The following is a 14316-nucleotide window of genomic DNA, read 5'->3' on the forward strand; positions in this document are numbered from 1 at the left end:
AGGATTAAACAAATTTTAATTTACAAAGTGGGGAGGGGCAAACAGAACTAAAGAGATGGTCCTGGTGAAGAGCAAGAGAGACTGAATGACACAAGTGTGCTGGTGGTGCTGAGAGAGGGTGGGGAAGATGTGTCTGGGGTAAGTGTGAAGAGTAGGTGACAAATAAAATGAAATACCTAAATGCACTTGGTCAACGCCTCAGAATAATGAGTCAGCCATTCAGGACAGAGATGAGAAGTTTCTTCACCCAGAGGGAGGTGAATCTTTGGAACCCTTCACCCAGGAGGCTGTGGTGGTTCACTCACCGAGTGTATTCAAGATGACAGCTGATAGGTATTTGGGCATTAGGAGTACCGCAGTATGCAGGAAAGTGGCACTGAGGTAAAAGATCTACTGTGATCTTGCTGAATGGCGGAAGAGGTATGATCCAAATGGCCTTGTCCTACTTCTGTTTCTTATGTTCTAAGAGAAAAGAAAAAAAATCTTCAAGTGCTGGAAGTGTAGGAGGGAAGACTGGAATAGCTGATTGTCTGAAATGGTTAAATTCAATAGTGAGTCCAGGAGGCTAATACGTCTGGTCAGAGAACAACACTGCTCCTCCGCTTTACACTGGGCTTCACTAGAACAGTGCAAGTGGTCAAAGACAGAGGTAATTTGCGAGAGGGGGAAAGTTCAAAGGAGATGTGCAGGGCAAGTTGTTTTACACAGAGAGCGGAGGGTGCCTGGAATGCGCTGCCAGAGGTGGTGGTGGAGGCAGATACGAGAGAGGCGTTTAAGAGGCTCTTAGCTAGGCACATGGATGTGCAGAGAATGGAGGGATGTAGACATCGTGTAGGTAGAAGGGATTAGTTCAGTTAGGCATTTCATTACTAGTTTAATTAGTTTAGCACAATATTGTGGTGGTCTGTGTTCTATGTTCTGTGTTCTGTGTTCTGTGTTCTGTGTCATTGGGAGTGGAATGGAGAAGTACCCTGACAGATTACCACAAGCTCAGGTCACCCGACACAAAGGGCACCTAGTTGTACATTATCTAGCTGAATGAGCTGCACACGGTGCTGACAGTGCAGTCTGCCCTACCCTGGGGAAAGCAGACACAGACTGAGTAACCCCTCTGCAGAGAACCTGTGTTCAGTCAGCAGGGCTGACCCTGAGTTGCTGGTTGCCTGTCACTTTAATTTTCCATGCCACTCCCACTCTTACCTCTCTGCCTTTGGCCCGTTCCAACAAAGACCAAGGTAAGCTCAAGGAGCAGCACCTCATCTTCTGACTGGGCATGTTACAGCCCACAGGACTCAACATTGCATCTATTTCACTGCAGCCTTGTACCTCACATCTCCAGCTGTCAGTATCCTCCCTCCCTCCCTCCCCTCCTGGTAAGTTCATATCTGATCTGTCTCCCTCCTCTTCACACTCCCAACTCGCCCCCTGTCACCAACACTTCACCGTCATCACTCAGCGGACACCACCACCGCCGGGTCACGCAACCTCTCCCACTCTCCACCTCACGCAGACCTCCCTGTGTTCGCGCTCTCCCTCCAAATCTCTCTGCGACAAAGCTCGTTTCATTTCCAATATTTCCCAGTTCTGATGAAAGACCATAGACTTGAAACATTTCTTCCCAACTTGCCAATTATCCCCAGCACCCTCTGCTTTATTTTTACCCAGTTACGGCCACAAAGAGACTTGCTAGCTTCCTCCTGACGGGAGGTAAGTGTGAAGGTTGAAGCTGGTGCCAGGACCCAAGGTAATAAGAGGGGCCCGGATTTCCTATTTACTCCTCACCTCCTAGCAGGCTTTCAGTTTCCCTTTGTGTTGCTGACTTCCTGGCACATTTATCCCGTAATAATGCGCAAGGTTTCCAATTTTAGCATGGTTTTCCTTGGCATGGCTGGTATGATCTTGCAAGGTTTGGGATGTGTGGACAAATACAACATCCTCCCCACAGTTCTCCGTCCTGACCACTAGTCGGGTGAGAAACGCAGCAAAAAGATTTGCATTGCTGTTTAGTTCAGGAGGTTCTCAAGTATTTGGCCTTCCCTATACCATCCATGCCTCTCCTTCAACATCCAGCACCTTACCCCCACGTTCAGAATGTGTTTGAGCCAATTCAGACCCACTGAATCAGTTTCAATCTAGTACACAGGTAGTCTCTTCCCTACACAAGTCAGAGAAATGCGGTATTGATTCTGACACTAAATCAAACTGAGCCTTCCTACCTGCTGCTCCTGCATTAGGACAGCTCAGTGGTAGAGCCACTGCCTCACAACTCCAGAGACCCGGGTTCAGTCCCGACCTCCAGTCCTGTCTGTGTGAAGTTTGCACACTCCCCTGTGACCGTGTGGGTTTCCTCTGGGTGTTCCGGCTTCCTCCCGCATCCCAAAGACGTGCGGTCCTGACGCAGGGCTTCGACCCAAAATGTCGACAATTCCTTTCCTCCCACAGATGATGTTTGTCCTCCTGAGTTCCTCTAGCAGAGTGTTTGCTGCTCCAAAGATTTGGAGGTTGGTAGGTTAATTGTCCTCTGTAAATTGCACCCCCCTAGTGTGTTACACCCAGTGTGTTACACCCACGGTACATCACTGCTCCTCAGGTCTCTGCCACTTACTCTATATGTCCTACCAGGATTTGACCTCCCAAAGTGCATCACCTCACACTTGTCGGGATTAAATTCCAACTGCCACCGCTTCACCCAACTTTCCAGCTGACTCCACTAATTTTTGTGCTATCAGTAACCTTACTTATCATACCCTTTACTTTGCCATCCAAGTGAGTTATCTATATGACAAAGGTCCCAGCACTGACCCCTGTGCTACACCACTAGTTACAGACCTCCAGTTGGATAAATACCCCCCCACCACCACCTTCTCCCTCCTATCTCCCAGACAGCTGTGGGTCCAGTCTGCCAACACACCTTGGATCCCTTGTGCCTTAACCTTCTGGACCAACCTAAATGTGCACCTTGCACCAACCCCATCATCCCGGGGAGGGACCTGAGATGGGCTGGAACTCGCAGAATGTAAATCAGTAACATGGAACGACAATATTGTTGGGCATTTGTTCTATTGTTGAACAGTCCCCACAGGAGAGGTCTGGGCAATGTTTATGTTTTAGGAGACAGGGATAAAAGTGATTGATATTTTCACATTTGCATTTAAAATTTAGATTTGGGGTCCGACAGGGAAGCAAGGAAGCCAGAAGTGGAATGAGGGATGAGTCAAGTGCTTGTTTCACACAAATGCCCATTTCGAGGACCCAGTCAAAATCCGCTGGGGATGGAGATGGGGGTGAGGCACCATCAGGGAGAGGTGTATCACTGTCAGTGCTTCAACTGCATCGCCGCAGTTTCCCTCAGGATATACGGCAGGGGAGACTGAATACCTGCCCCAGGGTACTTCAAATGTTAGGGGAATGTACAATGGTGGCTCAAGGAGCATTCCCCACTTGAGTAAGGGAACACAGAACAACTTCTTAAAGTCTGTGAGCTTAGAATTCAAACCATAAAAGTCCTGGGAAACATTTCTTTCCACAAACAACGTTGAGCTCATGCCTGGGCAGGACGTGGGGCAGAGTCGCTGAGCTGCTTCAGGGACACTGGAGCTGAGCTGTACACAGGCCATCCCAGACAGCACTCCCCACACGGAGGAGGCCGGGAGCCTGGAATTCTCACTCCCAGCACAGCTGCCAATCCGCCAGACGTTTCATCAGTGATACTGGCGGGTGCCCCGTAAGAGGGAGAGGTGAAGGTTACAGGGCAGGGCAGTCTGACGGAGGTAAGTTCCAGCTTGGCCACGATCACAGACCGGGTGTGGGTCAGCACAACCCCTCCTCCCGCTCCTCTGTACTGATGGAGACACTCACTCTGGAAGTCATAAAGAGGTATTGGGATCTCCACAGGATTCAACAGCTGTGTGGGCTGCCGCATCTGTCGTCTGATTTTGGTCTGCAGGAGGTGTCCTGGGAGGTTTTGTGTGTTATACTGTTGACTGACACTGGCCCATTACTTGGGGATGGCCCAGGCTCACTCCCTGAATGGCCAGGACCGCAGCCCGGATTTGCAGCTGCCTAAACTGATTTTCACGAGCCCCACCTCGGGAAGATAATGGGGGCAGGAACTGTAGCGAGGGAACAAAGCTCACAGCCTCGCCTATGGTGGGAGCTGCTGGCCTCTGGAGCAGCGTTCACCAAGGTCCATCTGCCCTCTGGAGAACGGAGAGATTGCGCGAGCAGAGCAGCCTGTAATCCCATGGATTCCTCACTCACCATCACTGAACCCAGCTGTACATCCACCACCGTACATCCACCCACTGGGGCATTAAATGCGCTGCTTGGGGTGGTGGTGGAGGCAGGTACATTGGTCAAATTCAAGAGATTGCTAGATACAGTAAGCATATGGGGGAATTTAAAATAGAGGGATATGTGGGAGGAAGGGGTTAGATAGTCTTAAGCGAGGTTTAAAGGTCGGCACAACATTGTGGGCCGAAGGGCCTGTATTGTGCTGTACTGTTCTATGTTCTATATTCACTGTGTCCCTGTCCCTGGGAGGTCACAGTTGCCCACCATCACATTACTTGAGTGGCTTCACTTCAGAAGTGGGTAAGTATTCTGGGTCACGCTGAGGTGGTGAAAGATGCTATGGGAAAGCGGGACTCTCTTTCTTTTACACTTGGCCTGATATCAGTGGCATATTAAATCTGCACGTTATCTTCCAAAGGTATGCTAAATACTATGTGGAAAATGGTACTGAGGTGAGAGATCTCTACAAGGTCTTTGGAATTCGGTTTGATGTAATGGTGCACGGTAAGGTAAGGCAGTTTTCTTCTCTGGTGACCTCCGTTAACTAATCGGGACTAAATTTGCTCATTGCTGTCAAACTGTGGCAGTTTCCCACCGGGTCGGCTGAGGTGATAAGACAAGATTTCTTTATTAGTCACATGTGACGGGAATCGAATGCTGCACAGTTATCTGTGAAACCTCCTTCTGGGTCCTTTGGTGGAGATTGATCATTGAGGAAAGAGCTGAGGTTGTGCCCAGGATACTGAATGAGAGGGATTCCTACAGCAGTATCCTGGGGCTGGGATGACGGCCTGTGGTGACCATAGCCATCCTCACAGCCATATCGAGGTCTGATTTCCCAGTGACATTGGTCTTACCAAGATTTTTTGGTTCAAAACTTGATCAAATGATCCTTTGCTGTGAAGAGCAGCCCATCTCCGAAACGTGGTTCCTTGTCCAGATTTGGACCAAGGCTGTCGGTTAGGTGGGATGAAGACCTGGGGTGGTGTGGGGTTGTTGGGTAGGGCCATCAGGATGGGTGGGATGGGCTGGACCATGGTACCAGGAATCGGTGAGGTTGCTACAACAGGCAGTGGTGACGAGAGGTTGGTTGGTGGGCTGTGGGCATCAGCTGAGTGGGCATTGTGCATGTACATGTGACCAATAAAGATATCTCATCTTATCCTCTTGTGCCCAGCTTGAGACCATTGCCCAATGCCCACTCAACTGATGCCCACGGCCCACCAACCAACCTCTTGCAACCACTGCCTGTTGTAGCAACCTCACCGATTCCTGGTACCAATCATGGTCCAGCCCATCCCACCCATCCTGATGGCCCTACCCAACAACCCCACACCACCCCAGGTCTTCATCCCACCTAACCGACAGCCTTGGTCCAAATCTGGACAAGGAACCATGTTTCGGAGATGGGCTGCTCTTCACAGCAAAGGATCATTTGATCAAGTTTTGAACCAAAAAATCTTGGTAAAACCAATGTCACTGGGAAATTAGATCTCAATATCTTTAAGATATATAAGGTATCTTTATTAGTCACATGTACATCGAAACACACAGTGAAATGCATCTTTTTGCGTAGAGTGCTCTGGGGGCAGCCCACAAGTGTCGCCACGCTTCCGGTGCCAACATAGCATGCCCACAACTTCCTAACCTGTACGTCTTTGGAATGTGGGAGGAAACCAGAGCACCCAGAGGAAGCCCACGCAGACACAGGGATAACGTACAAACTCCTTACAGACAGTGGCCGGACTTGAACCCGGGTCACTGGCCTGTAAAGCGTTACGCTAACCGCTGCACTACCATGGCTGTGAGGATGGCTATGGTCACTACAGGGTAGTCATCCCAACCCCTCACTCAGTATCCTGGGCACAACCTCAGCTCCTTCCTCAATGATCGAGCTCCACCACAGAGAGAAGCTTTCACAGATTATTGCGTAGCATTCGATTCCCGTCACAATTCATTAAATAATGAGACAGCCCATGCCCGCATGCAGCCAGATCTAGACCATATTCAGACATGGGCTGACAAGTGGTAGATTCATGCCACTAAAAGTGCCAAGCAATGGCCATCTCCAGCAAGAGTAAGTCTAACCACCTATCCATGACATAACCATTGCCAAGAGCCCAACATCGATATCCAGAAGCTGAACTGGACCAACCACGTAAACACTTTGGCTACAAAATCAGGTCAAAGAATGGGTCTCCTGCAGAAAGTGACTCATCCACTGACACCCCAAGGCCTTTCCAACCATCTACAGAACACGAGTCCGGAGTGTGATGGAATACTTCCCACTTGCCTGGATGAGTGAGGCTTCAACAATAGTTAAGAAGCCCAACTCTATCCCACTTGAATGCCACCCATCAACCACCCTAGACATTCATTCCCTCCACCACTACCTGCACAGTGGCTGCAGTGTGGACCATCTACAGAAATACACCACAGTTACTCTCCCAACACCTCCCAAACCCGGCAAGGACAAAGGCAGCAGGCACGTGGGAACACCACTACCTGCAGGTTCCGCTCTAACTCACACACCATCCTGACTTGGATATACAGTGGCATGCAAAAGTCTGGGCACCCCTGGTCAAAATTTCTGTTACTGTGAATAGCTAAGCGAGTAAAAGATGACCTGATTTCCAAAAGGCATAAAGTTAAAGATGACATATTTCTTTAATATTTTAAGCAAGATTACTTTTTTATTTCCATCTTTTACAGTTTCAAAATAACAAAAAAGGAAAAGGGCCCGAAGCAAAAGTTTGGGCACCCTGCATGGTCAGTACTTAGTAACACCCCAGTATCACAGCTTGTAAACGCTTTCTGTAGCCAGCTGAGAGTCTTCCAATTCTTGTTGGGGAGATTTTCGCCCATTCTTCCTTGCAAAAGGCTTCTAGTTCTGTGAGATGCACTGCTCTTTTGAGGTCTATCCACAGATTTTCGAAGATGTTTAGGTCAGGGGACTGTGAGGGCCACGGCAAAACCTTCAACTTGTGCCTCTTGAGGTAGTCCATTGTGGATTTTGAGGTGTGTTTAGGATCGTTATCCTGTTGTAGAAGCCATCCTCTTTTCATCTTCAGCTTTTTTTTTTACAGACGGTGTGATGTTTGCTTCCAGAATTTGCTGGTATTTAATTGAATTCATTCTTCTCTCTACCAGTGAAATGGTCCCCGTGCCACTGGCTGCAACACAAGCCCAAAGCATGATCGATCCAGCCCCGTGCTTAACAGTTGGAGAGGTGTTCTTTTCATGAAATTCTGCACCCTTTTTTCTCCAAACATACCTTTGCTCATTGCGGCCAAAAAGTTCTATTTTAACTTCATCAGTCCACAGGACTTGTTTCCAAAATGCATCAGGCTTGTTTAGATGTTCCCTTGTAAACTTCTGACGCTGAATTTTGTGGTGAGGACGCAGGAAAGGTTTTCTTCTGATGACTCTTCCATGAAGGTCATATTTGTGCAGGTGTCGCTGCACCAGCAGAATAGTGTATCACCACTCCAGAGTCTGCTAAATCTTCCTGAAGGTCTTTTGCAGTCAAACGGGGGTTTTGATTTGCCTTTCTAGCAATCCTACGAGCAGTTCTCTCGGAAAGTTTTCTTGGTCTTCCAGACCTCAGCTTGACCTCCACCATTCCTGTTAACTGCCATTTCTTAATTACATTACGAACCGAGGAAACAGCTACCTGAGAACGCTTATAGCCTTCTCCTGCTTTGTGGGCATCATTTATTTTAATTTTCAGAGTGCTAGGCAGCTGCTTAGAGGAACCCATGGCTGCTGATTGTTGAGACAAGGTTTGAGGAGTCAGGGTATTTATAAAGCCTTGAAATGTGCATCACCTGGCCTTTCCTAACGATGACTGTGAACAAGCCATAGCCCTAAGAAGCTAATGAAGGTCTGAGACCTTGGTAAAAGTTATCTGAGAGCTCAAATCTCTTGGGGTGCCCAAACTTTCCTTTTTTCACTCTAAAATTGTACAAAACAAAAACAACACACTAATCTTGCTTAAAATGTTGAAAAGAATGTTTCATCTTTAACTTTATGACTTTTGGAGATCAGTTCATCTTCTACTCACAGTAACAGAAATTTTGACTAGGGGTGCCCAAACTTTTGTATGCCACTGTATATCACCATCTCTTCATTGCTGCATCTAACCCCTGGAACTCCCTCTGCAACTGTAGGAGCACCTTCACCAGAAGGACCACAGTGGTTCAAGAAGGCGGCCCACCCCAACTTCTCAAGGGCAGTTAGGGATGGGAAATAAATGCTGGCCTTGCTCTGGCAATGTAATTTTACCAACTGTACAAGTGAGGTACTCACAGTAATTCCCAACTCCGCCCTCCTCTGTCACGTACAGACCGACCTGCCAGCAGATCTGTGACCCATGTTGATCAATTGATCTCAGCCCAAGGGACCACTCTCACCTGTTGGACCCAATCAAATGCTTGCCTGGTCATCAGAAGCCTTGAATGAGAAGGCATGATGGGTGGGTACATAAGTTAAAGTACCTGCTGAACTCAGCCCCATTCAGATACAATTACAACAATCAAACCACTCCTTTGACTTACATTACTGTGTATTTTTGTGTATTTCTGGTCCTGGAGTGTTAGTAATAGCCAATATTTAACCCAATTATGTTGGGCTGGTAATTGGTAATTGGTTTATTATTTTCACTTGTACAGAAGTACAGTGAAAAACTTGTCTTGCATACCAATGGTACAGGTCAATTCATTACACAGTGCAGTTACATTGGGTCAGTACAGAGTGCATTGAGGTAGTACAGGTAAAAACAATAACAGTACAGAGTAAAGTGTCACAGCTACAGAGAAAGTGCAGTGCAATAAGGTGCAAGGTCACAACAAGGTAAATCATGAGGTCAAGAGTCTATCTCATCGCATAAGGGAACCGTTCAATAGTCATCACAGTGGGGTAGAAGCCGTCCTTAAGCCTGGTGGTACGTACTCTCAGGCTCCTGTATCTTCTACCTGATGGAAGAGGAGAGAAGAGAGAATGACCCGGGTGGGTGGGGTCTTTGATTATGCTGGCTGCTTTGCCAAGACAACGAGAGGTAAAGACAGAGTCCAAGGAGGGGAGGTTGGTGTCCGTGATGCGCTAGGCTGTGTCCACAACTCTGCAGTTTCTTGTGGTCCTGGACAGAGCAGTTGCCGTACCAAGCCGTGATGCACCCGAATAGGATGCTTTCTATGGTGTGTCGATAAAAATTGGTGAGTGTCAAAGGGGACAAACCAAATTTCTTTAGCCTCCTGAGGATGCAGAAGCGCTGGTGAGCTTTCTTGGCCGTGGCATCTACGTGATTGGACCAGGACAGGCTATTGGTGATGTTCACTCCCAGGAACTTAAAGCTCTCAACCCTCTCGATCTCAGCACCATTGATGTAGACAGGTGCATGTACACCCGCCCCCTTTCCTGAAGTCAATGACCAGCTCTTTTGTTGTACTGAGATACAGTGAAAAGCTTTTGTTTGTGCGCCATCCAGACAGATCATTCCATATATAAGTACACTGAGGTGGTACAAAAGGAAAAGCAGTAACGGGATATAGCGTTACAGTAACAGAGAAAGTGCTGTGCAGGTAGACAAATAAGGTGCAAGGGCCACGACGAGGTAGATTGAGAGATCAAGAGTTCATCTCTAGCGTATGAGAGGTCCGTTCAATCGTCTTACAACATCGGGGTAGAAGCTGTCCTTGAGCCTGGTGGTTTGTGCTTTCAGGCTTTTGTATCTTCTGCCTGATGGGAGAGGAGAGAATAACCAGGGTGGGTGGGGTCTTTGATTATGTTGGCTGCGTTACCGAGGCAGCAAGAAGTGTAGACAGAGTCCATGGAGGGGAGACTGTTCTTCATCATAGACTGGGCTGTGTTCACAATTCTGCAGTTTCTTGCGGTCACGGGCAGAGCAGTTGCCATACCAAGTCCCGATGCATCCAGATAGGATGGTTTCTATAAAAATTGGGGAGGGTCACCAGGGAAACGCTGAATTTCCTAAGCCTCCTGAAGAAGTAGAGGCGCTGGTGAGCTTTCTTGGCCGTGGCGTCTACGTGGTTGGAGCAGGACCGGCCACTGGTGATGTTTACGCCTAGGAACTTGAAGCTTTCAACCATCTCTGGGGCTGAAACTCCCTCAGTGTATTACAAAGGGTTTTGTTGTTTAGATCTCCTTTCCATAAGCTAGTCAACCTGTGGCCACGTCTGTGATACCTGAGTGGAGCATCGGCTGAGGACCTTCACTCACTTCACTTCTTGGTTTCATTCTGTTTCACCAGGCTGGGAAATTCAACATCATTCCAACAATGACAACTGTCGGCTCTGGGATTGGTGTGTTTGGGGTGGTAAGTAGAAAAACCTTCACACAGAGGCCAGACCCCTAAGGACAGGGTTGCCTAGATACAGCATGGATACACCCGGCGATGGGCCAGGGTTGGGGAGGGGCAGTATCCTCACATGGTGGTGCTGGCAGGGGGCAGCTGCAAAGGCAGGAAATGGAGTGGTCAGCCACAGCGGGGCGGGCCAAATGGCCTCCACTCGTTCCCTCTGCTCAACGGGAAACTGCAGTCAGGAGAGGGAGGTGGGCCTGGAGCTTCTCAGTCGGAGATGGGACGGAGAGTGGGTGAGGGGTAAGCTGCTGGTGGTCGCTGCTGCTTGTGGGGGAGGCAGCCTGTAATTGGTGGACTGGGAGTCAGCTGATCAGCGGGGGAGGGTCTGGTCTGCCAGTTAACAGGGGATGGGAGGTCAGGTTGGGCGGATTTATGTTCCCCTTGTTGGACCCCTAAAGAGAGAGGTCCCTTTAACTCATACAAACACAAGTATCAGGAGAAAGAGACCACTCAGCCCCTCAAATCCTGCCCTGCCATTTCATGTGGTCATGGCTGGTCTGACTGCGACCTCAGCTCCACATCCCCATGTCCCTGTGGTAACCTTTCACCTTCCCCCCCCCACGCAATCCTTGCATTTCAGCGATCTCCCCACCTCTGCCGTACAAATATTCACAAACCCGGCCCCCACTGCCCTCTGAGGAAGAGAATTCCGAAGACTAACAACCTTCTGAAGGAAAAATGAACCTCGTCTCTGACCTAAATGGGTGACCCCTAGTGTTCAACAGTGAGCCCTTGTTCTAAATTGCCCCAGAAGAGGAGACATCTTCCCCACATCCATCTTGTCAAAAAACAAACCACTGGAGGGACTCTGCTGGCAGGCAGGGAGACCCCACCCCTTCCCCCATCCACCCTGAACTATCTCTCATCTTGAGACAACTTGTCCATTCCAGGTATTAATCTAGTAAACCTGCCTCCAACTCATATAAATCCTTCCATAAACAAGGAGATTAATACTGTACACGGTGCTCCGGATGTGGTCTCACCAATGCCCCACGTAACTGGATGCAGAGTGCGATCCAGAACAAAAACCATGGACTCCATGATCTCCTCTCTAAAGTCCCCAGTTTTCATTCACATTATATTTCCGTGCACGTTGGATCTATAGTACACAGTCACGGTGTTGCACCATCTAATTTCTAACCAACACTTCTTCTGTTGACAATGTTGTCAGATTGCAAGTCACTTAAATGTTGAGTAATGTATAGAGTCCGTGCAGGTAGAAGATGAACAAACTATCTCCTTGCAGAAGTACCTGTCCAATGTTCACCCTGCACAGTTTTCCAGGCAAGTAGTTTAGTCAGACAGAAGGTGGATCAGGACTTGCTCTCCATTCACTCAGGAGTCAAACCCTGCTGTTGTATTTTATGAGAAGCCCCAATGAGAATGCCCTCGGCTTGACCAGCCAGCCCTTCCACTGACACAGTTCCCCTTCCCCAGAACTTCCCCAAAAAGTGCTGACTGGAATATAGTCACCAAGCCCCGGGCTGACATCTGGTCAGGGACCTATATTCAGATGGTCCAGTGGCAGAAGGATGGTCTCTGAGTTGGAAGTCACTCTCTGAGTGACTCCCCCATCCCCACACCCCAGTCACTCCTGGCAACTGGCTCCCACTCACGGGTCATTGTCCGGTGGGGAACCCATGCCCAATGAGACGGGTGGCCCCACCATGTTATTCAGAGGGTACTGCCCATCCAGGGGAATGTCCTCAACCTGACCAGCAACATAAATACTGAGGCTTCGAGAGCAGGTCAGAGGGTATCCCATGGTGAGCGACTCACCTCCTGACACCCGTCTTCCCACCATCAACACGGCAAAAGTCAGAGATGATGGAATGCTCCCCATTGCCGGGATATGTGCAGCTCAACAACTCTTGCTTAGTTTGATATCATCAAGGGCAAAGCAGCCTACTCGATGACCCACCCATCAGCCATACTAAACATTCGTTTCCTCTGTCACCGACACCCCGTACCTGCAGTGTGCAGTTACTCACCCCAACACCACCTCCCAAGCCCATCCTCCACCGCCAAGAAAGACATGGGCAGCAGACGTGCAGGAGTACCACCACCCGCTGGTTCCCCTCCAGCTCACATGCCGTCCTGACCGGGAAATATATCACTGTCCCTCCATCATCACTGGGTGTAAATCCAGGAACTGCCTCCACAACAGCACCGCGGGAGCGCCTTCACCAGAGGGACAGCAGTGGTTCTAAAAAGGGCAGCTCATCACCACCTTCTCAAGGGCAATGAAGGATAGACAGTAAGTATTTGCCTTGGAATTGAATACAAAGGCAGGTACGTCCCATGAAGAAAGAAAAAGGAAACCACCTCGGGTATTCTTTACTAGAAGGTGGATCAAGAATCTGTGAGTCTTAGATTAGAGCAATGGACTGGGTTTTAGGCGGGATTGTCTTGTGTTTCTTCCAGTACTGGATCCCCACGTCAGGGCTTCTCACTCTGCCTCAATGGTCATTCCATTGACCTTGCATTGAGGTGACTCTAGGGGGTGTCTATCATATTGGTGGAGATGGATAAGATTTTGCCACTGGTAGGTGACTCTTCTTAATGACTTATTTCTTTCTTTCAAGGCGACTATTGTGTGTGACTTCGTCCTCCTTCGCCTCATTCCAAAACGCAACTTCTACAAGCAAAAGAAGTTCAAGAACGTGGAAGCGTCACTCTCAGCAGGGAGTGGGAATTAGACAGGGTCATTTAGCCACAGCTCCCCAAATTATCCAACCCAAGCTCACTTGGGTTACACTTGAATCATTGTGGCTGGGGGCTTCAATAAAACTTACACTTGGTCTTGGCTACTTAACAAGGTTTAATTGATTAAAGGGGTGACAATATTTCCTTCTCAGCCAATGGAAAGATGCCATTGGATTCCCCTCTAACAGAGACCAAAGGCTAACAAGGAGAGCTTGAGGATGTCCTTCCTCTCTCTCCTGGGGAAGTGATGCCAGTCACCTTCTGTGTATTGGATAACACCACTCCAATTCATCTACAGCTACAAACAAGGTCACATCCTCTGATCACAGCCTCGAGGTTACTGACTGTATAAGAGGGGGGGGCCGTTGTTGAACTGTTAGAGATTCTTGTGTGGAGAATCCCTGCCTCTTGTTGATGCCAATCAGCTCTTCAAAGAACGCCCTATCTCTTTTTTAGATGGCGTTACAGTGAGGTATCCTTGGTATCGCCAACAGGGAGGGATTTCCCAAATGAAGGTCCCAAACATTGCAAGACTTGTCCACCATAAAACCGAGCAAAACTCTGCTCAAACTTTCTTCTTCCTGACATTCTCCTTTACCACCACTTTAAAAGTCTCCAATTTCTTATTGTGGTGTGAAAGTTGTCGGGAATTATAACATGTTCCTAATAAATACTGAGTTAGTATGCGCAGTGGCGTTAAGAAATGAGTTGACTTTCAAGGGCCATTTGTTTCTGTAAATTGGCTTGTTCACACCCCTCAGACTGTCTCTCAGAGTGAATGGTCTCAACGAGTCTGAACAAACACACCATATGTAATAAGGATAGAAAAGTTTGCAAGAAGCATTTGAGCTCCAGATGTTAGTTGCACTGTCCAAGAAGCATTCATTGAAGACCCGCCGTACCTCACTTCCATCCATTTTTGATCCATTTTAAGTGAC

General features: G+C 48.5%; 1 protein-coding gene across 1 annotated transcript in view; it reads left to right on the plus strand.

The window, feature by feature from the left end:
- Positions 1-14009, plus strand: part of p2rx1 (purinergic receptor P2X, ligand-gated ion channel, 1) — a 46523-nt gene extending 32514 nt beyond the window's left edge. Inside the window, exons 9-11 of the mRNA XM_052035653.1 lie at positions 4712-4802; positions 10562-10627; positions 13258-14009. Coding sequence (XP_051891613.1) covers positions 4712-4802; positions 10562-10627; positions 13258-13371 — 271 coding nt within the window. The 3' untranslated portion in view covers positions 13372-14009. The remainder of the gene's footprint in view (positions 1-4711; positions 4803-10561; positions 10628-13257) is intronic.
- Positions 14010-14316: the final 307 nt, after the last annotated feature.

This window comes from Pristis pectinata, chromosome 21 (assembly GCF_009764475.1).
Source record: "Pristis pectinata isolate sPriPec2 chromosome 21, sPriPec2.1.pri, whole genome shotgun sequence".
Lineage (NCBI taxonomy): Eukaryota > Metazoa > Chordata > Chondrichthyes > Rhinopristiformes > Pristidae > Pristis > Pristis pectinata.